Source organism: Nannospalax galili, unplaced genomic scaffold (assembly GCF_000622305.1).
Source record: "Nannospalax galili isolate Female #2095 unplaced genomic scaffold, S.galili_v1.0 scaffold1750, whole genome shotgun sequence".
In the NCBI taxonomy this organism is placed as follows: Eukaryota; Metazoa; Chordata; class Mammalia; order Rodentia; family Spalacidae; genus Nannospalax; species Nannospalax galili.
Genome location: NW_008329031.1, coordinates 915568 through 942381, shown reverse-complemented (window position 1 = coordinate 942381; position 26814 = coordinate 915568). Strand labels below are relative to the sequence as shown.

The 26814-nt window shown below is 39.2% G+C and overlaps 1 protein-coding gene across 2 annotated transcripts in view; it reads right to left on the bottom strand.

The window, feature by feature from the left end:
- The window catches only part of Dync2h1 (dynein cytoplasmic 2 heavy chain 1), a 273560-nt gene that overhangs the window by 66357 nt on the left and 180389 nt on the right, over positions 1-26814 (bottom strand). For both annotated transcript variants that reach the window (XM_008829984.3, XM_008829990.3), the window contains 6 exons: positions 26186-26311; positions 23113-23223; positions 21589-21744; positions 17610-17685; positions 13944-14152; positions 10135-10239 (listed from right to left, as the gene is read on the bottom strand). In XM_008829984.3, the coding sequence (XP_008828206.1) occupies positions 10135-10239; positions 13944-14152; positions 17610-17685; positions 21589-21744; positions 23113-23223; positions 26186-26311 (783 nt within the window). The remainder of the gene's footprint in view (positions 1-10134; positions 10240-13943; positions 14153-17609; positions 17686-21588; positions 21745-23112; positions 23224-26185; positions 26312-26814) is intronic.

Here is a 26814-nt window from a genome sequence, read left to right as displayed (position 1 = left end):
TGCACAAAAGTGAACTCCCAATGGATCAAAGACCTCAATGTGAAGTCTGAAATGCTGAAACTATTAGAAGAAAACATACATATATAGGTGCAGGGAAGGTCTTTCTAAATCAGACATCAGTTTCTCAGGAATAATGGTTAACAACTGACAAATGGGACTTTATTTAACTAAAAGGCTTCCATACAACAAAGGAAACAATCAATCAAGTAATGAGAAAGCACACCAAGTGGGAGAGAATCTTCACCAGCTGCACATCTGACACAAGATTAATATCCAGAATACAGAGATCTCAAAAACGTTCAAGAAAACAAATAACCCAATTAAAAAATGGGCTACAGATCTGAACAGAGCGCAAAAGAAGAAATAAAAACAGCTAAGAAACAGCCGGGCGTGGTGGTGCATGCCTTTAATCCCAGCACTTGGGCGGCAGAGGTAGGCGTATCTCTGTGAGTTCAAGGCCAGCCTGGTCTACATAGTGAGTTCCAGGACAGCTGGGGCTACAGGGAGACCCTGTCTCAAAAAGACCAAAAACAAACAAACAAACAAAAACCAAAAACAAAACAACAGCAACAAAAAATAATGGCTAAGAAATACCTAAAAAGTGCTCAACATACACAGTAATTAGATAAAGCAAATCAAAACTACTGTAAGACTGGGGTAACACCCCAGTCAGAATGGTTAAGATCAAGAGATCAAACACAAAATGCTGGTAAGGATGCAGGAAAATGGGAAACCTCATTCACTGCTTGTGGGATTGCAAACTGGTGTAAGTACTAGAAATCAGTGTTTAGAACTCTTAAGAAACTAAAAATAAATTTACCAAATGATCCATGATCCAGTTATACCACTCCCTGGCATATACCTAAAGGAATCACCCTACTGCAGATAATTGTGAGCCATGTTTCCCTCCCTCCCTCCCTCCCTCCCTTCCTTCCTTCCAGACAGGGTCTCCCATAACCCCAGCCGGTCTTGAATTCACTATGTAGGCCAGGCTGACCTCAATCTCATAGAGATCTGCCTGCCTCTTCTTCCCAAGTGCTGGGATTAAAGGCATGCACTATCACACATGGCTGTTGCTGCTCCTTTCGCAATAGATAGGAAATGGAACCAACCTAGATGTCCCTGAACTGTTGAATAAATAATGAAAGTGTGGTCCAATACACAATACCATTCTACTCAGTGGCAAAAAATAAAAATAAAAATTCTTGACATTTGTAGGTGAATGGATGGAACAGAAACTGTCATTCTAAGCAAAGTAACATAGACTGAGAAAAACAAGCAATATGTGTTCTCTCTCATTTGTAGATCCCAGCTCCAAATCCTTAGATTTGAGTATAAATCCTGATGTAACTGCAGGAACCAGCAAAATGGAAAGGAACAAGAGGAGAGGAGGGGAAGGAGCCGGGGAGAAGGGCTATTAGGAGACAGGCATTATCAAGGGGCAAAAGGAGAAAAATGGGGTATTTAACTGGGGAGGGAGGTTATACAGTGGGAGAGAGGGGGGAATAAATAATGCTTAGGGCATGGGAAAATTAGAAGAAAATGTGTTCAAAAGCCTACTGAAAAATACACATACAATATCTGTACATGAGTGCATGTGTACAGCTCAAGCCTATATAATAAGCAACAGTGCCAAACAGGAGAAACCTCCCTTCAAGTTGTTGGTCAGGGTAGTGTAAGAGATTCCCAAAATAGTACAGGCTATCGCCACAACCATCGACTGCCTCCTAGCACCCGAGGGCAAGACCTATTGTTGAACAGAGGATATATTTTGGACACAGGACTTGAAGCAGTGGAGCTGGAGCTGACCTGGGAGACTCACCCCTGAACATTAACTAGCTCTCATGCCACCAGAGGACATGCAAGTTTCTAGAGGACAAAACCAATCACTGGTCCTACCCAGCTGTACAGCCTGATAAATACAACAGTGACCAGCACAGGAAACTATCTCTATTGGGGTAATAGTGGTATGTTTATCTTGGAGGCAATCAACAACTATCTAATCAACAACTATCAACAACTATCCACTGAATGGGAGGGAATTTAAGTGTGCAGCCAAATACACATGGCTGGAGAGGTCATAGATCCTAGAGCAAAACCTGTGTCTGTCACATCCCATTGCAGACAAGTGTAATTTTTGACTGTAAGATATCTAGTTAGCTGGCTAGCTAGCTATCACCTATCTATCTATATCCTTATATTTAAAGACAAGTATTACTGTCATCACTCATCAAAGAAGCTTTGTTTTGCAACAGACAGAGACTATTACAGCGTTCCACCAATGGCCAAACACAGAGAAAAAGTGCCTGTGAGATGCCCAGCCCTATGTGACACATCTACAATGCAACCATTACACCTAAGGTTAAGGGAAAATCGTGAAACAGGGGACAGAGATAATATTAATCTCTCAGCTCTCAGCAGCAAAGCTTCCTCATGCAACAAAGGGTGATTAACACAGAAAGTCCCAACTGGCCACAATGTGGAGATGAAGACTGGAGTATGTCCTTGGACAGAGCTCCTAAAGCTCTGCCACTCAGGGCTCAGGGAGCATTGTGGGAGAAGGGGCAGAAAGACTGCTAGGCAGGGGTAGCGCATGAGCATAAGGAAACCGCAATTTTCCAGGTGGCTGGGAACTTGCTCATATGTACTTACAGCAATAGTGACAGCATGCTAAGACCCATGCAAACTCAGAACAGAAAAAAAAAAAAAAGACAAACCCAGCACAGAAGTAGGGAAATCGTTAAGACATCCCGGTCTTAGCTGAGGAGCTACCGGCAACTGATCACTGCTGGATGAGGAAGAGGTGGTCTTCTTTACAGGAGTGATGCTAGATAGACTGATCAAACTCCAGTGGATAGACACACAGAGGGACATTCGGGGACACAAACTGGACTCAGTAGGCCTTGATATATATGACAGAATCCATATGATAGGGGGGTCTATAGGGGTACAGATAGGGGAGAGTCTGAAGTTGTTCAAGATGTATTGTATGAAATGCACAGAAATTCAATAATTTTTAAAAATAATAAGTAAAAATTTAAAGACATTAAATTAAAATGCCAAAGTTTACCCTGCTTTGTATGCCTCATAAACCCTAATAAAAGTAAACGTTTTAAAATAAAGAACTGTAAAGTCGTTAAAGATTTAGGGATAGATGCCATAAGCCTCTTATCGACTGCAAGTTGCTCATTCCTTCTACTTTCTTCTTTCTTAAAAGGAAATTTCAACACTGACATGAAATAAATCATAAAATGCCAAAAGCTACTTTAAAAATGCACTTTTGGAAGCTGAAGCAAAGAAATGTCATGGCAAATAAATGACAAGGAGAAATGGTTCTTGAACACATTCTCCAAAGAAGGTGTTTCCACCCTTCTAAAGTGCTAATACACACAATACTGGCAGCTAATGGGCACTGCTAGAGTGAATGGGAGGAACAATTCCCCATTCTGCAGGGTGAATAACTAGTGACCATTCTTCTTTCTGCAGTCACCAGGAAGCATCGTCTCTGCAGCATGCTGCACTGTTCCAAGGCAAAGTAGCCCATCCTACGAGATGACCCTGCTGCAGGGCTTTACTGCAGCTTTCATTCTGTGAACACTTCGGGACCCAGGGTTAGAAATCCTCTCTAACTTGAGTTTGAAAATTTGCTCACCTGATTCTTACCAAAACATTTAAATGGATATTTCTCAGTTAGTGAATGTGTTCTAGAAGTGATCCAGGAGCTACAATTTTAAGAGTTATGTAATGGTAGGCAGTTTATATTGACTTAATGTTTTAGATATGGATTTTTAATTTGAATTAAATAAAAATAACAAAGAACGAACTAAGAATTTTAGTAATAAGACTGCATTATACAGATACACTAAAAATAGTAAAAACAAAATCATAGTTCATGTATTAGAATCAGAATTGATTCTCATTGTAGCTAAGCTCTGTTCTACACCATCAACATCAAGGATCACTATAATCACCCCACTACAATCACCTCAGTATCTCTTCATCCTTTCCTGCTTTGCTAATAGAATCCCCCCAATTTTATGTGGCATACTGTTACCACCTAACAGTATATAGAGGTATCTATTTGCCTCAGAAATGAGGAGGTAAATATTGAGATTCCATTTCACCCTGGTCAAAATGGCTATCATAAAAAATAAGGTAGGCAAGGGACAAAGGAACCCTTACATTGTGACTGAGCATGTAAATTAGTCTAGCCAGTTTGGAAATCAGCATGGAGGGTCCTCAAAGCACTCAAAACAGAAGTATCATAAAAGTCACCATCTCCAATACTCCTTGGCAAGTGAGCAGTCAACAGAGATGCTGCTGCTCACGGCTCTTGTGACACAGTCCCAATAACTATGCTGTGAAGTCAGACCACGGTGCTGTCAGCAGACAAAGAAAACATGACACGTCCAAGCAGGAATACAGTCCTGAAGAAATTTATTTGAGTGCAAGAAAACGAGTGAAACTACAGATCACCATCTGGGCTAGATAAGCCAGACTCAGACAGAAAAACACCGCTGTGACTCATGTGGCATCTAGGGTTCACACACAGAAAGGTGACATGAAAGCAGGAGGAGCAAGTGGGGAGTGGGCCAGAGCAGAGGGAATGCGGGGCTGGGCTGACACAGTACGTTACAGCCAGGTATCAACTGTCAGCAGACCCATTATTGTATGTAACATATGAATAATGATATTTTACTGTATTTTAAATTTGTTCAAGCTACTAACTTTGTTAACTATTATTTCCAATGATTTCCACATGATTTTCTATTATTCTCACCTCTGGCGAGAATAATAAACTTTCTTTCCAAACCTCATACTGCAAACTTTCTCAGCCTAGAAAAGGTGCTATACTGCATGATTTATAATAAAAAATATAAAAAGGCAAAAATTTAAAAAAGCACATCAGGTATGAAGTGAAACTGTGATGTTACTGATCTAAAAGAAATGTTCTAGAGATGACTTTATCATGGATTTTTAACATCTAACTACTTTGAAAAAGAAACAAATTTCTCTGAGGTTACAGACAAATTTTATGTCACTTAATTATGAAAAAGTTGACTAGTTTCATTCTACCTACTGAATTTTTTATAGCAAAGTACAATATGCAAGAATTAAAACCCACCCCGAGAATCTCACTGGGGAAAAAAACACCAAATGTGGGGTATTCAATAAAGAAGATACAAATATCACACTACATTTATAAAGTATGAAAGTGTGAACTTTCTAGCACAGAATACAAGCTGCATGGACCAGAAAGCAGTAACAGGGTCTGAGGACACAACTAAGATGCTAGTAAGCCCTTTGCACCCCTCATCTTCACACCCAGCTTTAAGTATTTCCACTGTTCACTTAGAAATGATGTAGAAATGGTTTTATGATTGACTGCTATTTATGAAAATTCTAAGGCAAATGGGGCTGGGGAGATGGCACAGTGGCTAAAGAGCTTGCCGTGCAAGTGTGAGAATGGAGTTCAGATCCCTGACACCCACATAAACCTGGGCAGCCTGATGGTCTGCTGCAATCCCAGCTCTCAGGAGCCAAAGGTGATCCCAGGGACAAGGAGACTAGAAAAACTGCTGAAGCAGCAAGTTCTAGATTCACTGAGACCTTGCCACAGTAAATAAAGAGGAAGGTGATCAAGAAAGACACCCAATGTCAACCTGTCCTCCACACTGTGTGCACACACACGCATTCATACCAGTGTACACACACAAACATGCACACCATACACAAAAATATTTAGGAAGAAGTTACTTAGGCCATACTCATGCAAATTTGGGGTAAATATAATTACAGGTAAAGGTGATTTTTTTCATTTTAAGTTCTTCTGCAAGAATAACTTCCTAGAGCAATCTTTCTTTAAAGATTTATTTTTATTTTATGAGTATGAATGCTCTGCTTGCTTGTATGTATTTGCACCAACACATGCAGTGCCTTCAGAGGCCAGAAGAAGGCATCAAATTCCCAGAACTGGAACTACAAAAGGTTGTGAGTTGCTATCTGGGTGCTGAGAACCAAACTTGGGTCCTCTGCAAGAGCAGTCAGTGCTCTTAACCACTGAGCCATGTCTCTAACCTCCTGAGGACATCTTGAAAATAATCACAGTGTTTGTTGGCAATATATTTGGCTTAAGTTTGTTTGAAAAGGACTTTAGTTCTTTATTCCGAAAGATATATTTTTACCCAAGTATAGAATTTTTATATTCTCTCTATATAATTATGTATTATATAACATATTATATATATACATATTTATATATCAGTCAGCAGTTTGATTCCACTGTCTAACCTGAATTAGATTTTTGAGAACACAGCTGATATGTCTGTGTTTCTTTGCATGTAGTGCGTTCCCACCTGGCTTTTGTCAATATCTTAGTCTTAACTTTCATTATATGCTTAGCTATATGTGTTTGGTGGTAATGGGTAGGGGAAAGATTTATTCAGCACGGTGTTGAGTTTGTGACTGCTTTTATCTCATAATTCTGGGGTTTTTAAGTTTTTATGTACTCATTTAGAGTGGTGATGGAGACAAAACTCAGGGCTACACAAGCAATCTAACACTAAGGTATATCCAGCCTGCTTTTTTTGGTGATTTTTTTTTTATCAAATCTTTATTTCATACAGAACATCTCTATTTACCACCTTTTACTGGGGGGGGGCGGGTTTCCCTAGTCCTAGCCCTCCTGAAAGTCACTATGTGGACCAGGCTGGTCTCAAACTCACAGAAATCCACCTGCCTCTGCCTTCCAAGGGCTGGGATTAAAGGTACAAGCCACCAGCCTGGTGTAATTTTCCACTTTTTTATTCTTTTGTAAAAAAATATTTTATTATTTTTATTTTATTTTATGTGTATGAGTGTATTGCCTGCATCTATGTGATTGCACCCATGTCATGCAGTGCCGTGGAGGTCAGAAGAGGGCTTCGGATTCCCCTGGAACTGGAGTTAAGGAGGGTTCATAGCTGCTATGTGGGTGCTAGGAATCGAACCCGGGTCCTCTACAAGAGCAGTCAGTGCTCTTAACTGCTGAGCCAACTCTCCAGCCCCCACTTTTTTATTCTTGAGTTTTAGAATTAAGTAATTTCTATTACTCTATCTTCGTTTTTACTAATTTGTTCCTCGACTGTGCCAAATCTATGTATTAGCTTATTGCAAACACTTGTCAACTCTTTATTTGTAGTGCATTGTTTTCCTGGTTTTTGACACAGGGTCTAATTATGCCGCACTTGCTGGCCTGGAATTAACCCTGTAGCTGAGTCTGGCCTTGAATGTAGTATCCTTCCTGCCTCTCTGCCTTCGGTATGCTGGGATTACACCTGTGCGCCACAGCAACCAGGCCACAGCATATTCATTCTTAAAGTTAATATATATACACACATGTATATATGCTGAAATTAATCATTTATTTATGCATATATTGTTCGCTTTTTTCCCACCAGAACCTTTAACATTCAAACCATAATTACCTTAAATATGTGGTAGCCTGTTCCAACATGTTAGTCACATCTAAGTCAATTACTGTTTTACATCTTGGAGTGCTGTATTTTCTCTCACTTTCATGTGTACACTGGTATACATATGTGTGTGTGTGTGTGCGCACAGTGTGGAGGACAGAGGTTGACATTGGGTGTCTCCCTTGATCACCTTCCTCTTTATTTACTGTGGCAAGGTCTCAATGAACCTAGAACTTGCTGCTTCAGCAGTTTTTCTAGTCTCCTTGTCCCTGAGACTAAAGAAGGGAGGGCATGACTGTCCTTGGACAGCCCTTTAGGATGGTGTCTGTTCAGAGACTGAGGTGGTACTGGATTTAAGGGCTACTGCTGCTGTCACCTTTAGTGCACCACAGCGTTTCAAGTTCATCTGCAGATCGTTTACATTCAGACTGGGGACTCCAAGACAGTGTAATTATACACTGTCAGAGAGCATTTACAAAAGAAAACATCAAAAGGGGGGAGAGAGGGCTGAGGGAAGGAGGAAGGGAAAGAGGATGGGGAGGAAAAGAGACACAGGGGTCTGGGTGGGAGACCTAGACCAAGCAAGCAACTGTCAAATACCTATGGGATGCCACTACAGAATGCTCCTTAAAGAGAGAGATTCAAATACAAAATTAGCTTATTACATGTATACTTAGACACACACAAATTCTCCTATGTCATTTTGTATGGACTTGAAAAAATAACGAGGTCATCTACAGTGCACAGCCAGAAATAAGGGGAGCGCAAACAGTTGGCAGTGACCTGGGGACCACACAGGACTACACTCTCTCTGCCTGCTGTGACACTGTGGATAAGAAAAGGAAAGGGAACTAGAATGGCTTCAGCTGGTATAGAGGGACATCTTGTTTATCCCAGAAAACATTTATACTGATTTTTATAAATATCTGCTCAGATTTTCTCAATGATTTGGGAATGAATGCTGAAATGCAAAATAGACCATGCAGTTGATCACAGAGTAAAAGGAAACACTTTAACAAATGTTGGCTAGACAGTGATATAGCCCCACAGGTTTGCCAATGAATATTGAAAGCAAATAGTTAAAGGCTGTCAGAATCTTCTCCATACAGACTACACAATGACCCTCACATAACGATTCATCAGATGCACCTGGAATGGTTCATGCCCGAGGACCAGCCATGGGATGGCTGAAGAGAAACAACTCAGACTGCCTGAGGTTCAATTCCAGTTCTGCGTCTAGCTCTAAGGTCTGAGGCCGGTTCAATTCCAGTTCTGCGTCTAGCTCTAAGGTCTGAGGCCGGTTCAATTCCAGTTCTGCGTCTAGCTCTAAGGTCTGAGGCCGGTTCAATTCCAGTTCTGCGTCTAGCTCTAAGGTCTGAGGCCGGTTCAATTCCAGTTCTGCGTCTAGCTCTAAGGTCTGAGGCCGGTTCAATTCCAGTTCTGCGTCTAGCTCTAAGGTCTGAGGCCAGTTCAATTCCAGTTCTGCCTCTAGCTCTAAGGTCTGAGGCTGGTTCAATTCCAGTTCTGCGTCTAGCTCTAAGGTCTGAGGCTGGTTCAATTCCAGTTCTGCATCTAGCTCTAAGGTCTGAGGCCTACTGCAACGCACAAGTCCCTGTTTCCTCCAACAGTAGCAGTTCTTATTGTCTAGAGTCTACACACAGCACGTCAAGTCCTGAACAGAGCTCAAAAGTTTCTGGCACACAGTGAGAGGTCAAGAAATATGAGCTATTGAAACCACCCAGTATCAGTGAAATAGAAGCTAGAGGTAGGCTGTCCTGCAGATCATGGTTTGGAGACAAAATGTATCCAAACATTCATACATTAAATGCTGCTCTCATAGCTCGTGGCCTACTGAGAAGACAGTGAACCATGAAGATGCCAACTATCAGTCTACTGATGAAATCACAGCTGGACAGGGTATGAAGAGGCACTTCTCAGCTAATGAAAAGAGGTCCCTAGGGTATGATGTTCAAGGCTATATCTTTGTCACCGGTCTCTCTCTCTCTCTCTCTCTCTCTCTCTCTCTCTCTCTCCCTCCCTCCCTCCCTCCCTCCCCCCTTTTCACTCTCCTTCCTGGCTCCCATGAGCTGAGCAGCTTTCTTCCCTTAGGACCTTCTACCAAGTTTCCACATTGCCAGAGGCCTACAGGCAACAGACTGATGTCTGTGAGCCATGAACCCAAATAAGCCTCTCCCTCTGCCTACTGTGTGCAGGCATGTTTGTCACAGTTGCGGAAAGCTAAGACAATGAGGAACATTTGTGTCTGGGAGATTTCAAAGCTCTACACTTCTCTAGAGTATCCAATGATAAACTAATCTCAGATATGAAATCGTGATCTCTTTTTAAGATAATACAGAAAGGTGGCATGTATGTTTGCATCCAGCATGTTATAACAATATTTAATTTGGTGATAAGTTAATTTGTACAAATTATGTTTAAAGTAATTAGAATAAAATTCATCACAGGAATAAAACAAGTATTTAACAAGATTTATATTAAGTGCTATTTTACTGATTTTTGTAAATATGTTAAGATTAAATTACTTGACATCTTCAAAACATGAGGCAAAATGAAGTATTCTATGTTAAATGAAACAAAAGTTTTAGAGAACAGCTTTGGGGGCCTAACAAGTGGAACTGTGCCATTTCCCTCACACCAGGGAGCTGTTTTATTAGGTCACCTGAGAACTGATCATGCGCTGAGATGAGCGGGCAATATTGGCTGACAGACCAAAGAAACCAGGCTTGTCATCCTCTGGAAGCGTTTCAATGACAGCACGGTAGTCCTGCACATAAACAAGTGAAAACGTTTATTGCCAGAGAAATGAGTTTACAATCACTGAAGTCAGAAAGAATGGATACCGTAAAATGTCAAATTAGGTTTTATATTTTTTTAGCTAAGTCTGTCCATCTTTATTTTCACTCAATCATCTCCATAAAGTCTCCTCATCAATATGTCTTCGTGCATTCATTATTTATCATTGTATTTTCTTATACCAACCCTCACATACAAATGGACCCTGAGTAGAATCAAACCAACATATACGAGTGGCTACTATGTGTAAGAAGTTGTCTTAGTGTTTGTAGAGAGTCTGAAATTTCTTCTAATATACCAAAAACCCATCTTCAGAGATCAGTTCTTTCTTACAGAGGCCAAAAGTCAACAATGAATCCCCTACAACTGTAATTAAGAAGGGTTGCAAGCTACCATGTGGGTGCTGGGAACCAAATCTGGGTCCACTGCAAGAATAGCAAGTGCTCTCACTTGGGAGAGAGAGGCAGGCAGATTTCTGTGAGTTCAAGGCCAGCCTGGTCTACATAGTGAGTTCCAGGACAGCTGCAGCCACAGGGAGACCCTGCTACAAAAAGACCAGCCTCCCCTCCAAATAAAAACAAAACAAAAAAGAATAGCAAGTGCTCTTAACCACTGAGCCATCTCTCTAGCCCTCAGAGTTTAATTCTTTTTTTTTCGGGCTTTTTGAGACAGGGTCTCCCTGTAGCCCCAGCTGTCCTAGAACTCACTATGTAGACCAGGCTGGCCTTGAACTCACAGAGATCCACCTGCCTCTGCCTTCCAAGTGCTGGGATTAAAGGCGTGTACCACCATGCCTGGCCAGAGTTTAATTCTTATATATAAAATACTGGAACAATCACTTGGTTCTTCTTGTTTTTGAACTTAGGGAACCCTGTAACATAGGAGGCAAACTGGAAATTCAAGTACTGCTGTGAGAGCAATTTGCCATTAGGCAGCTCCACACCTAGGTCTTCCGTTTGCTTGTGAGGTGTGGTGAATACACTGAGAACTGCACCAGTTCACGCCGAGAATCACTCTAAGGACTGCAGGAGCTGCATAGCGTGAGCCCAACATTCATCCACTCACAGAGTTGGATGAAAGCTCAGGTATAGACCAGGAGGATCAATTTGGCCCAAAGATGGGAACTGTTCTCAAAATTAGAAGCTGTTTTCAAGTATTATATATGCATCAGAATAGTATTTGCTGGGCAAGGGTAGACTTTTTTTCTCATACCTGGCAGCTACCCAGAAAGTGTTTTCCACGGAAAACAGCTGGACGCCATACATCATACTTCAGAGCAACACAATATCCTTTGATATTATCTTTCCTCTAGAGTCAGTTATGATATAGGGAAGCATGCACGAGTGCATCCCCACAATCTCACGCATAAGTGCATTTGCACAGTCAAACGGGCACGTGCCCATCCCCTGGGAACATGGAATCTACCTCCCACCTAACTCACTCATACAGGAAACTAAGCAGTGACTGTCCTGGATCCTATAAATTTAAAGCTAGTTTCTGTTTGGAGAGTGTTTGACATATAAAAATTAACTGCATTGTACATCCATTATGTGAACATTTTTGCATGAATTTTATTTTATTTTCATTGAGCTTTTAATATTTCATACATTTCCCACTCACATCCAGACCCCGTCCCCCATCCATGCATCTCCCCTCCTCTCCCGACCAAACCCTGTGCACTCTGCCATACATGCTGAGCCCTATTCATTCAGGTGTTTGTACCCAAATGTCCTTCAGTGTAAATGTGTCCTCTGGAGTCTAGTCAGCCCATCCAGTGGTCATGTGTAAGTCATACTTCTCCCTCACCCAGCAGCAACCAGTCTCAAATAGTCATCAAACTAGTGCTGGCCCACCACCTATTTCTCACTTCACCTTTGGACCCTTGTTTAATTGAGCTGACATGGGTCCCATGTTCGATGCCACCACTACTGCAGGTACACATGAGCAAGCCTCCAGTGGCCTGGAACCCTCCACCTCCCTATGTTCATGAGACAGCCCTGACTCTTACGATCTTTCTGCTTCCTCTTCTGCAATGGTCCCTGAGCCATGGGTGGGTGAGGTTCCATACAGGAGTCCCATCCTACACTCTATAGTCTCTTATTCTCCAAAACTTGGCCAGCTGAGGCCTTCTGTGTGTACCGCACTCTGATGTATATGGAAGCCTCACTGGTGAGAGTTGAGGGGTGCATTAGCCCTCTCTCTACTCCTTATTCCACTATGTTCCATGAGTCTTGGTTGTAGAGATTCAACTGCAAATGTGTCACCTAGTACTGGGCATTTCCCAGGTGTATGTTCTCTGTGCCTGACCAGATGGTTCAAGCAGTACATACAGAAGACTTTTGGGGCAATAATACCTGGAAAATATACAAGCTTTCTCATCCAGTCTAAGATTCTACAGCTAGAAGGTAAAGATGTATCTCTTTATTCACAAAGCTTGCAACCAGAGTTATCAGTGAGCTGATGTTCAATTGTGTTATTGAATGAATGTGTAAATAAAAGATACACAGGGATGGGGAGATGTCATAGCTGTTAAAGGCTAAGGCTAACAACCAAAGTCAAAAGACACATGAAACAAATGAAATAGTCACTAAAAGTAAATAATAAGATATTAAATAATATATTTAAAACTGTTTTTTAAGCTTTGGTTCTTGGACAATTATGTCATAGAAATCAAAGGAATTTCTGAATAATATTTGGGTGGAGACAGAAACAAAAATGAGAGCTACATAGTCAAGTGCAAAAGTGCGTCACTGTAATCAATGAAGAGATATAGTAGTGCCTCTTGCAATAAAAGTATTGGGACATTTGTTCACACATGGGCTTGTGATAAAACAAACTACCATGGAACTCGACGTAGTCAGCATATTTTATAGAAAAGATGCATGTAGTCTCGGAGCCTTCTTGTGATGACTCAAGGCAAAAGCTCCAGCTTGCTAAAATAAACAAACAAGCAAAGCTGCTGCTGCTGAAGGCAGATGGCAGATAACTGGATACCCTTCATATCTTTAGATCTGCTTTAAATATCTCAATTCTATCATAAACTGAAGATAGACTTTTTTTTTATTTATTATTTTTATTTATTTTTATTGTATGTGTATGAGTATATTGCCTGCATATAGGTAAGTGCACCCATGCTACAACGCCTGTGGAGGACAGAAGAGGCCATGGGATCCCCTGGAACGGGAGTTACAGACAGTTGTTAGCTGCCATGTAGGTGCTAGGATTCAAACCCAGGTCTTCTGCAAGAACAACCAGTGTTCTTAACCTCTGAGCCATCTCCCCAGCCCCCGAAGATAGACATTTTTAAAAATAATATGACTTGTTTTCTTTTGTACAGTCTATCAGAGCACATTCCTGCCCACATGAACATAAGCAACACATGTTCCATCCCAGCTCTTCATAGATGTCTGACATTGGGCAAGTTGTCCTTGGCACTTTACTCCAAGATGTGCCTATTCACTAGCCTACAGTTAGCATGATCACTCACTCTTCAATGAATACTGAAACTCTATAAGACATAGGTTCAAAGAATCAAGTCACATGTTGTTAAATAATCTGTACTGTGAATGATTACTTGTATATTTAGAAAAGTAATAACATGTTGTACAGTGTAAGAAATAATTCAAATGTCTGTCAGGTACAAGAAACATATAGTAAACTATTACTTTCACCTACCGAAATGCTGCAGGAGTTTGGGAGAGATATGGAATGTGGAAAAACGCTTTTCTTGTTCCTTTGGTTTAGCACATCAATCACTGAAGAATTAAAAAACTGCTTCAAGTATGACTGGAGGACTCTAAGGTCAAAGTAGTTATCCACACGTCCTCCATAAATAGCATTTTCAAATAAGCCATGCACAAATTCCCATTGCACATCTTTGGTACCTATGAGCAAAAAAATACTTTTACTAACTTCATTTTTAAGTGGTTTTCTTTATTCTAGAGAATTTCATGCAGATGTACAATATGGTCCTGTCTACCCCCCGTTACCCCTCCAAGTCTCCCCAACATGCTCCTCCTCCCAACTTCATATCTCTTTGTTGTTTTTAATGATTTATTAAATCCAGTTTGAGCTGCCTATCTGTCCATGGCATGGGGTCATCTACTGGAGCATGAGGATTCTCAGTGGCTACATCTAAAAAGAGTGATTCTCCCTCCACCAGCAACTATCAGCTGCCAATTCAGTGAGAGCTGGGGCCCAAGATCATCCACCCCATCTGTGCAGGAATTCTGGCTGATTTGAGCTTGTGTCGTCTTGTACAGGTAACCACAGCAGCTGTGAGTTCATGACTGTGAAAGCCATGTCATGCCCAGAAGTCAGCATTTCACAGCACTCCTCCCCAACCTCAGCCCTTACATTCTTTTAAATTTCATTTTTAAAAGGTTAACCTAAATTATTGACTACGATTTTATACATGAGCTATAGCAATATATTTAATACAAGTAAAAAATTCTTTAAATGGTCATTAAAGGCAGATAACACTTATTGAAAGGTTAATCATGTAACATTCTCTTTCCAATGGTTTTAGAGAAATATGGATATTAAAGTTGAGGTTTAGGAAGTTTGTGTCATCATAATGAGAAAAAAGAATCACATCGTCCCACAGATCTGCATTGGAAGGGCAGCATTCTGAACATAGGACCAACCTCTTTTCTAACCACATAATAATACTTAATTAAATTGGAAATGCTTTAGAAAAAAACCTGCCCAAAACATAACTATATTGAGCAGATGTCCAATGCATATTACTGAATGAATGCATAGAAATACTCTTAACTTGTGTTTGATGAAACAACCAGTTCATAAAATATTACTAAGTAGGGAAACTCTGTAAAGCACCTTCACACAATATAGTCTGATGTATGAGTGTGTGTGCATGTATGTTATAGTCTATATAGTCAACTCTGCTTTCTCTTCTAGTTGGAAAGCATTAGAATCTGGGGGAAGGGGACATGGATGAGTGGTACAGCACCTGATAGCACATCCATTCCTCACACGACAAAAGACAAAACAAAACGAAACAAAAAAAAAACCCAGAAGCACATACAATGGAGCTGCTTTCTACAAAAGAATGTTTCACTTTGTAACAGAGACATCCTTGTAATCATAAATCAGCAGTGAGATTAAGATAGAATGATTACATTTTTAGCTCCAGTAAATATAAGAAACTAACTTATTATAAGCATTACTGGATTACTATTTTATATAATCATTAGTATTTTGCTATTTACTATTAATATTTTATCACTATAAATTTCAGAGACAATCATATAATTGATAGCAGTGTTACTATATGCATTAGGCCCTAAGGGATTTATATTGCCTTCTGCAGGACAAGGACACCTACACAGAAGAAGAATGATTTAAGTCATCTCCTGCGGATACTTTACTATCAACAGTGACTAAATAAGATGAGACTTGGCCTTCATATTCACTAAGTGACACATCAGTACAGGATATGGATGTCATTGCTAAGTAAGACACAAAGGAATACAGGAACATTATCACATATTCAACTTATAGAATGTAAAATATAGAAATGTTCTAAGAACATCTTATTTTTCTTCTTAGACTTACTCTTCAAACAAAATTCGTTGTTCAAGGTAATAAAATGTAAACTTAAAAACAGTAAGACAGCCAACAACTGCTTAGAACAGTAAATGTACAAACCTAGATGTTTCATGTTTTTCTCATCCTAGCCACCCATCTTTATCCTTTTGCTACAAATAAGCTTCAGAATAGTTTCTATTGCCTGTGATAGACACTGTCATAGATGTTAATGATGCAGGTAAGGAACAAGAGAAAAGACAAAGACATCCTTCAATGGAGACTATGCTGGAGATTACAATGTAGTAGAAAGACAGAAACAAAGTACTAGGAAAAATGCCCATGGTGCTCTGGTTGACATTCCCACCCTTTACAAACATACAAAGAAGCAAAAGACCATCAGACAGCACTTACATACTGAAACAATAAAAAAGAGGAAATTTCAAAAATTAGTTTAATTTAGGGCTGGAGAGATAGCTCAGTGGTTAGGAACACTGGCTGCCCTTGCAGAGGACAGGGTTTGGTTACCAGCACCCACAAGATAGCTAATAACCATCTGTAACTCTAGTTCCAGGGGATCTAATGCCTCTTCTGGCCTCTTGGGCATTGCATGACACAGGTGCACTTATATCCATGCAGGTCAAATAAACACATAAAATGAAGATAAAAATTCTTTTTAATTACTTTAATTCATTGCCAGGAGAAAGCTTTTATGGAAAGAAACTTCTAAGGTGAGCCATAAATGAGAAGAAGAAAGCCTAATGAGAAGATAGAAAAGCCTTTCAGAGAAAGGAAGTATACCAACTAAAACATACAGGTAGGAAAAGCTTGTCTGAGGCGAGGAAAGCCAACAGGAGGGACTGTATGTTTTAAAGAGGAATTATATGCTTTGTTTTGCCTTTCTAAAGCATGAAGTGGTTTACAACATGGTGCTAAAGCGAAAGACTAGCAGCTATAACATAAGGCTTTAGTGTAACTAAATAGAATTATAATGTGATGTGGAAGGGAAAGAAAGAAATTGCTGAAGCACAGGATGAGAAAAAGCATGGGGGTGGTATGACAAAAAGGAAAGAATTCAGAATTTAATAGGCTTGGAGCTAGGACCTGCCTGCACTGTCATCTACTGAAATGGGGAAGACTCAAGGCAGGGGCTGCACAGAGCAGCAGGGTTGATGGGGAACAGGAAACAGGATGTATGAATTCTGCTTGTGGCATTTTCAAGTTTGAGATTTCTCAACCAAATCTGCTCTCTGGTTCACAATGGCCTAAGCTCTAATGTCCCTTTGTCTCAGTCCTGCACAAAAGACACTAGGAATTAGATTGGAACTGGCTTCAAGGCTACATAGCCCTATGGGATGGAATTACTGGTTTTATTCATTGTACTACCTTAGCGGATTTGAACTCTCATTTCTACTAAAGAATTCAACAAGGACCACTACAAATCCCTGGCTCTTGCCTTACACTGCTTTCTTCAAAATTTTAACAGTTCTCTAGAAAGAGATTTGAGTAATTCAGAGGAAGCCAGAAACTTCTGTAGGCCACGAAGTGAGTACAGGTCATTTTAGACTTCTATTTCCTAAAAACTACATATAAATCAGAAATATAATTCATTATATCAAAACTAATGACTATAGTAGATCATATAAGAACTCTAAAACAGGCATGACATTCAGTACATAAAAAAACTAAACACAAAGCAAAGCATATTTTGTGACAGGAATTGAGCCACTTGTAGAAAACTGTTACCATTAATAAGAGTGCAAATCCAGCCTTTCTTTCATCAGTAAAGCTTACCATCAAAGAGTCTGTCAATGATGTTGTACCCAGCCCGGAGATCTGATAAGGAAAACTCATAAAACTTGGTCCAACCCTACAAAAACAAATTTAAGATGTGTAAAGAACTAAGCACTGTTAAAAGACATGTATACAAACATCGCTGCCATTAGAAATTTAAGGAAAATGTTCAATATATACTAAGTAATAAAATTTTTTAAGAATTTTGAATCAAACAGCACACACATTTAAGATATTATTTAAAAAGCAAACACATGACCTTAGAAGTATGAAAATAACTTGATAATTCCACTTCAATTTTTCATCACTTACATATGTAGCAGTGCAGTCACAGAAAACAAGCTGATGTGCTGTTTGTTATTCTCTATTGCACACTGAGATATTTTGAATAATTCTGCGCTTCAGAACTATACCTTTTTCCCACAAGCATGAAAACAAATATTGCCAAAACAAGTCCTAAAAGCATATAACATTTTTCTGTACACTTATTGGTTTCATGTATACAAACACCTAAAGCCATAATGCCTATGTGAAAACATACCTCAAACTCCATGTTGTATGGACAATGCAGAAAGAAAATAGTCATTTCTATGGGTTTCTGTTAACTAAAACTAATTACACAATGAAATAAGTTCAAATTAAAATGTTTTAAACTTGGATAGTATTTGTATTTAGGAATACACCAGTGTTCACTAATCAGTCAAAAGTATTTCAATGTTTGATGAGACTCCAGGCATGTGAGAACAGATGCAAACACAAATCTCCGTTCTCTTGTAGATTTCAGACAAATGCAGGGAGTGAGGCAGAGACAACTCAATGCATGTACTACAGCAAGCCTTAGGGAAAGAAACATACTTGCTACATAGAAGGAAAAGATCTGAGCCAGTCTATAAGACAGTCACCCCCATGGAAAGAGGGTACAATGTATAGAAAAAGAAAAGCAAATAGACTTGAAAAGTTCAGGAAGAAATGAGCTCTTTTTCAAGTGGACTTCAGTGGAGGTGAGGACATCACAGGAGAGCTGTGGAGGATGCTTTCTGAGCATGCCCAATGCAATGGATGGTGCTTGTTCATGGACAGCTGTGGCCCTGAATGAACACAAGGCTGGCAAAGACTTATGATGCATAAACCAAACCAACAAGTATGCTAACGGTTTAATCATGCTTTCTGCCAACAGAACGCTCTCTGAATATTTCTGTATCATTCTATTTATTAGATCTTATTTGTAAAAAATGTATTTTTTCAAATTCAACAATATTGTGAGGATGAATATTTTTAAATCTTCAGTTAGAAGACTTTGGCTATCAGTATTAATTAACATATGGTGCTTAGCAATTAAACAATGGTCTAATATTTTATCTGTTTTAACTTTGATTTTATGAATTTTATAAGAATGCAAAAAATAGAATCCTCAAACTGTGTGTGGAAAACTGAACTATTATGACTTCTATGAAACAGGCTTACTTTTATTTTTGAATTCAAAAACCCCTCCTTTGATGCAAACATTCTACATTGAGGAACTGGCTAATATAAATATTAAATAAATCACGTTATCAGGATATAGATTGTAACTACATAAAATAATATTTCATAATAGCAAAGGTTGAAAATATGTATGCCTACCTAGTATATAACTATTAAAGCATATGTATGTATCAATATAGTATAATGTTTTTAAATTACACATTAAATAGGTAAACACTTAATATTTAAAATATTCAGTATTTTATGGGGACTGGAGAGAGATGGCTCAGCAGTTAAGAACACTAGTTGTTCTTGCAGAAGACCTGTGTTCGAATCCCAGCACCCACATGTCAGCTAACAACTGTCCGTAACTCCAGTCCCAGGGGATCTGACAGGCTCTTCTGACCTCTGCGGGCATTGCACGACAAGGGTGCACTTACCTACATGCAGGCAATCCGTGAATACAAATAAAATAAAAATAAATAAAATATTTTAAAATATTCAGTATTTTATAACATGTAGACCTCTGTAACATTCTACCATTTAAGTTACAAAGAATACAAGTATGTATGTAAATTCATAAAATGCTTCTATATCTACATACTATGTCCTAAGAACACCAGGTAGCAACAATGGTTACTCAGAGGAAGCAAACTAGGTAGGCAGGGTAGATAGGAAGGAGAGTAACTTCTCTTTGCAAAATGTTATAGGTTTTGAATTATGCTATGTTGTGCATCGATACAAAACTGATTTTAAAATACAACTTCTTAAAAATTAAGATATGACTATATAAACTACAGTCTCCAGGATTAATTGCTACATTTGGCCAAGGACTGATGACATCAAGAACTGATGACAACATCAAGGACTGATGACATCAAGGACCGATCACATCAAGGACTGATGACATCAAGTACTGACATCTGAAACGTCAGAGGCAAAGCTTCAGGAGGAGGAGGAGGAAATGGGCATTTCCTGGAGTTAATTGTTGTAGGGGTACACTCTGAGGAAATGAAACCAGGTAGTATACACGCATCACAAGCCTAGTCTATACCTTACACGAAGCACTGCACCATCATGACTATTTCATCTGCTTGACACAGTATCTGCTGACGGTCTATGTGACACTCACAATGGGAAGCAGCTCCATATACTCTCTTTACTCCCCACAGTGAAGGTAACTGATTATGATTCCCATTTACAGTTAAGGAAGCAAGCTGGTGTTTATTGGAGTGAAAGTAGTTTCACAAGATCACACTGCTGGGGGCTGGAGAGATGGCTCAGCAGTTAAGAACACTGACTATTCTTGCAGAAGCCCTGGGTTCAAATCCTAGCATCCACATATCAGCTAACAACTGTCCGTAAGTCCAGTTCCAGGGGATCCGACAGCCTCTTCTGACCTCCATGGGCATTTTACAACATGGGTGTACTTACCTACATGCAGGCAATACATGCATACACATCAAATAAAAATAATAATTTTTTTAAAAACGATCACACTGCTAGGAAATTCTAATCAGGTATCAAACTCAAGTCTGATCTCCAGAACCTATCCTCTTTTTTTCCAACATGACATGTAACTGAGTAAAGCCTCTAAGAAGCTAAGGAGAGGCAAGATAAGGAGCCAAGTGTGAGAAGACAGTTTCCCAACAGAAAAGGGTAAGGCTGCAAAAAGATGGCAAAATGTGAGGATGGGAAAGAGCTACAATTTATGGCTGAAACAGGCCTGGCAAGAATGGAGCAGCAGCACCAACTCTGGTGGCTGTGGCTACGGAAAGGCGCACCCATTGCAACAACAGTGAACAGCCAATCTACTGAAAGACTTGATGGACTCAAAACCCTTAATACAGATGCCCAGTGTGAGCTAAGAGCAGAGGGACAAGGCAAGACGGCTGGGGAGACGCAGCCGTTTTAAGCAAAATAATGCAATGATTTAATTCCCAGAAAGATAAGTCTGGCTGCTAAATAAAAAGCAAAGCCAAAATACCACAGAGGAGTTCAGAGGGCCAGCTCAGAAATCAGAACCTGTGAGACATGAGGCTGGGGAAGTGGTGATGCATCCAATGTCGAGTGCAATTCTATGTTGAGGTAGAGTAGTGTTTGATAATGAACTGAGTCTAAAAGTGAGCAGAGGAACACACCAAGAAAAATTCCTGGGATGCTAGCTCAGAAAGCAGAGGGCTGGCCATGCCTTACTAAGGAGATCCTAAAGGAAAACAGGTGTGGGAAATTCAGTATCTGAAGTCTAGATGTCCGAGAGACAAACACCACTGAAGAGCCAGCTGACACTTGCTGACGGCATCTGACGGGTCACAGATACTGACACTTTAATTCAATGGCATATGAAGCCTATAATCACACATTATACAGTATAGAAGACCAGCAGAAAAGTGAATTAGAAACAAACTTATAAACCATAAACCAAATTATGACATAATCCTATTTATACTAAATTATAAACATAGTCTAATAAAATGTAAAACGTAGGCTATATCCAAGACATGCTCATAGTTACCTGTGGAATATAGTTTCTTCTTTCTTGACAAGCAGCATGAAACCATGCAAAACTAAAAAGAGCATGAGCTCGCTGCAGGTTATCTTTTTTACTAATTTGCTCAGGCGTCCAAGACTCATAAGTACGCATTAAATTCTTCTTCAAACCTGGAGGTGACTAAAAGACAAAACATGAACACATTTCATACTGCTTAAAGCATGACAAAGAAAAGGAATCTGTATTCAACACATTTGAGATCATATGTTAGTAAATAAAAGTTTTTCATCAAAAGCTTGATTTAATTTTATGTTACTCCAACTGGACCCGGGTCCTCTGCAAGATCAGCCACTGCTCTTAACCTCTGAGCCATTTCTTCAGCCCCCTATGATATTGACTGTTGTAGAAAAAATACATGGGCAAGAGGGGACAAGAGCAGAAATCCTCTGACAGTTTTTAAAACATTTTTAATTCAATGTATTGTGACTGAGAGGTTATAGAATATTACTACAAGTACATAATTTTACATATGAAGCACGGGCTGGATCTGTCCAGGACTGCAGTTTGAGGGAATCTAACAATACAAACACGTGGTCAGGTGGTTTGAAGAAATCAAACACCGAAAATCCAATATAGCTCCATCAAAAACAATTACATGAAAGCTGCATATTCACATGCAAAAGAATGAAGCTAGCCTCATATATTTACTTGATTCATGAAAAGTAATTCATAAATGGACTAAGGAGCCAAACTTATAACCCAAAATTCCAAATTCCCAGAAGAATGCCCAGGGGAAGCTTCGTGACCTTGGCCAAACCTGGCAGTGACTTCTTACACAAAGCACCAAGGGCACAGACAACAAAACAGGCCCATGAACTGCACCAAAGCTAGAAGTTATGTAGAAAAGAAACGGCCTACAGAGTGAAAGGGCAAACTGCAAGGGGGGAAATATTTTCAGATCATCGACCTGGTAAGAATAAAGAGCATCTCAAATTCTTCAACAAAATAATCCAATTTAAAAAGAAGGAAAAAACACAAAAAAAGATTTAGATATATCTCCAAAGAAGATGCACAACTATAGCAAGCACATGAAAAAATACTGAATACCACTAGTTCTAAGGAAATGTAAATAAAATCATAAGGTAAATGTAAATAAAATCACAAGATGGTAAATTTTATACTGCGGATTTTTTCTGTAACAACAACAAAAAAAACAAGTGATATGAAATAAAATTTGAAAGGATTATACCTTTTTACATCATCTTATGCTTTTTTTTTTTTTTTTTGTCTTTTTGAGACAGGGTCTCCCTGTAGCCCCAGCTGTCCTGGAACCCACTATGGAGACCAGGGTGGCCTTGAACTCATAGAGATCCGCCCGCCTCTGCCTCCTGAGTGCTGGGATTAAAGGCTCTTATGCTATTGTTTTAAATTTAGAACTTAACTAGCTATTAAAAGGAAGTTGTTATAGATTTTAAATGATCTGTTGTTTAAAAGGCATGCACAGTTTACTGTTCTGCAATTAGGGGTGGGGATTTTAAGCAGCCTTACCTCATATGTTATCTTCAAACTTGACTGCAGTAAGATAGGAGTGAAATTGGGATGAACTTCTGCAGTGAGCCAAAGACGAAAGGTCTCTTTAGGTTGAAGAACATTCAATTCCTTTATTATAAACAAATAAAATAATGTTTCAACATACACATTTCCCTTTTATCAATGAACTAATAAGTTTTTCTTACTAAAAGTTTTGTGGTATTTTGATACATTTCTTAATATTCTAATTATATATTATATATTGATATATTTCTTAATATTCTAATTATAATTATAGGAACTTAGACCTGGAGAACTTTGCCCTGGGATGAAACCCAAACTTTGCCATTTATTTGCTGTGTTACCCTGGGATGTACAACTTACACGACCTTATCTAAACAAGGATAACAACTGCTTGTGCAAAACAGGTCGAGTACTTCCTGAAATGTGGCAGATATAAAGCGAGGCACAGCTGCAGCTGCTGTGTCTAGGCTGCCAGCCACCATCTGGCCTTTCCTCTCACTGTTTCCCTCTATACTTCCACATTTACATAACGGTGCTGTGCCTCCTTACTGCCTACAACATTAATTCACAATGTCGCCACACACGTTCGCCTGCCCAACTCCTTCATACTGTGTACTTGAGCAATTTACTTAAGAGTTTTATACCAGTTTTTTAATCAACATCTTCTTCCAAGTGTTAATTTCCTAGTGTTAACCTACAAATTCTTACCCATCTACTACTAATAGAATTGAAATACCACGTTTCAGTAAAATATCTTCTTCAGCTTATCACTGGTGTTACTTACAACATTACCTGCCTCTCCTCTACCACCCTGTGAGAGGGCAGGTAGAACTGCCCCATGTATCTGCCCACCCCACCCCACATCCTTGCCTTTTTTTTTTTTTTTTTTCTTGTATTCAAGAAGTTTCCATAGAGTGAATGAACTAGTTGCAGGCCTGTCTGGGATATAGGTTGAGAAGTGAGACCCTATAAAATACAGTGAAAACTAAAAAAAGTATTTACGTGCCATTGTTATTATCAGTATCATGTAAAACATTATGATAACCAAAAAGGGCAAAAAGATGGCCATGTGATAACCAAAAAGGGCAAAAAGATGGCCATGAAAATGTGATTGCTTAAAATTTAAAATAAAAATGTATTTATTCTTTTTTTTTTTGGTCTTTTTGAGACAGGGTCTCTCTGCAGCCCCATCCATCCTGAAACTCACTATATAGACCAGGCTGGCCTTGAACTCACAGAGGTCCGCCTGCCTCTGCCTCCCAAGTGCTGTATTTATTCTTAATTTTAAAATATGAAGTGTATACAAAATTGTGCATATCTACAAAAATTAAAAGGGGAAATAAAATATTGGTTAAAAAATGTAAATTTCTAGCCTAGCAATTCATCCAAACATTCTCAGAGAATAGAAAAGGAATAAAATTTTGTAACAACTTTTGGAATACTATCTGCTCTGTATCTTTCAAATAGTTCTTGTTAAGATTTTCTTCCAAGGTATTACCTACAATTATAGACTTAGTATCTATTTGTATAGACTTAGTATCTATCAACCAACTATTTTAGAAAGGAAAACTGGGCTTGAATGGTCTTAAAATTTTTAAAATATATCATGTGTCAGATGTGAATTCTCTATTTTATAACTGGTAGTTTCTACTTTTAAAAAACTTGATTATATGAATATTTACATCTACTTTGGCTCAAAATCTAGGTCTGCTTTTGATAACAAGAACACCCTGATTGTCCATCAGTTCATCCACACAGTCATTAATGCTCAAAGATGCACCAATTGCATCCTCTGCACAAGGTTTCAGCAGCTCACTGCACCTGCTTACTGGCCTAGTCTACTCTGTTTGACTCTATTAGGTATGTTGGTTCTGCCAGCTTAACTCAATGTAAATTACTACCCCTGCTAAGGGATTCTTTCTCCTTCTTTGAGTCCAACTAGATGTCTTCAGGGTATTCTTCCATAATCTAGCCCCTTCCAAGTCATCTACCTCCACTTCCCCACACTGTCCTGCCTGGTTGTCCCAGGACCCTAAAAGACATCATGCACATCTCCAACACTAGTCTCCACTTGTGCTGCTAGAATTACCCATGATGCCCTTGCGTTGTCCACAGTTAGCTAAATTCCACTCAGTTTTCAAGGAGCATCTTCTGTTTGGAGTCATCTCTCCCCAAACCAGACTGTCTTTTGTAAATGCATACCATATTAAAGCTGGTCTGCATTCAAAACCTGTCAAGCAGTTCACTCTATCTTAAGGTCTTATTTTCTTCCTGGGGCCAAGTAGGTTGAATAAAACAATTACTTTAGTTTCCTTAGCATCTAGGAAGCTCTGAAATTTCCTTTGAGGCTGATAACAAAAGATGAGCATAAGTAAGCATAAAGTAATGGCATAAACAGATCTGCAAACTATTAAAGCATCTCCTATTTTTCTTTTGCAAAATTTCTCTAAGCTTCTGTCAGTCTTGATCAATAATTTCTTGACTTCTCTCACATACTGAAGGGAATCAAGGTCTTTGGAGCCCAATAAAGATTTAGACAACAGGCGAAGGTGTGGTCCCCAAGGATGACTTAGTTAAGATAGCTGCTACCAGTTGCCTGGAAAACCATGAGTAAACAGCAAACATGGCCATTATATAACTGGTTATTTAACCAGTTTTTCAAAAAGCCTTCTTTGTGTGGTTTCCTATAAAATTTCTTTGGGACCAAGGGCACAGGCTCTCAACCCAGAGAAAATAGTATACAGCATTTGCCAAGGGTTCCCCAGATCTTCAGTTTCCTGGCTCCTCTCAACCCTCCATCCTGGCCCCTGAATTTCATCCCTATGTACACCCTTCCAGGCTAGATATGGTTACAGAGGGACTCTGTTTCAAAAAGACCAAAAAAAAAAAGGCAGATTTTTGTAAACTTTATACTAACTTGTTTGGCAGAAATGTACTTACTTTTAATGGGTTTAATATTTTTTATCAAATACTATGTTAAAAATAAATAATACATGACATTTACAGTGACTTTCCTTGGGGATTACAGGACTGATATGATTCTTGTAACACTTTTATCTCTTTCTACCTTTTCCAGAACGGGAAGCCAGGATACCACAAGATGCAGGTTCTTCAGGCACAGCCAGGCCCCGCGGTGTGCACACTCCCTCAGCATCTGAATGGCTAAGTCAGCTTGACCCTGACCCATGGCAACCTGAAGAAACAAAAACCTTCATGAAAAATATGCGCTAAAATGTTGGACCAGAACACTGTGAGACATTTAATAATAGTCTCTAAACCTCCATGATGGGCTTCAAGTTAAGTTTTGAAGAAAAGTCAAGCAAATATCAAGAATTAATCATCTTTTCATAGAACCGTAAATAATTCATAGTTTAGATGTATAATCTCCCTGTCAAGGTAGAAAGAGCTGTTGGTGCTACATACATCACAAGTTAAATATCTACTGTCCCAATGAATATCCTGGTCTTTTCACATGATGGAGTGGGAAGCCCAGAGCTGCTCAGGGTAAACCCCACAACTGACCCACCTGCTCTGGTACTTTGATATTTTCTTTTTAAACTATTTTTTTTATGCAATTCTTACTATTCAACGTTTGGTGGCTGTAAAGAATTTGAGTTTTTAAATCATTGATTCTGGTCTTAATACAAGAGATTTATTCACGTTCCAAAACTGACAGTAAATGAAAAAGTTCCATCT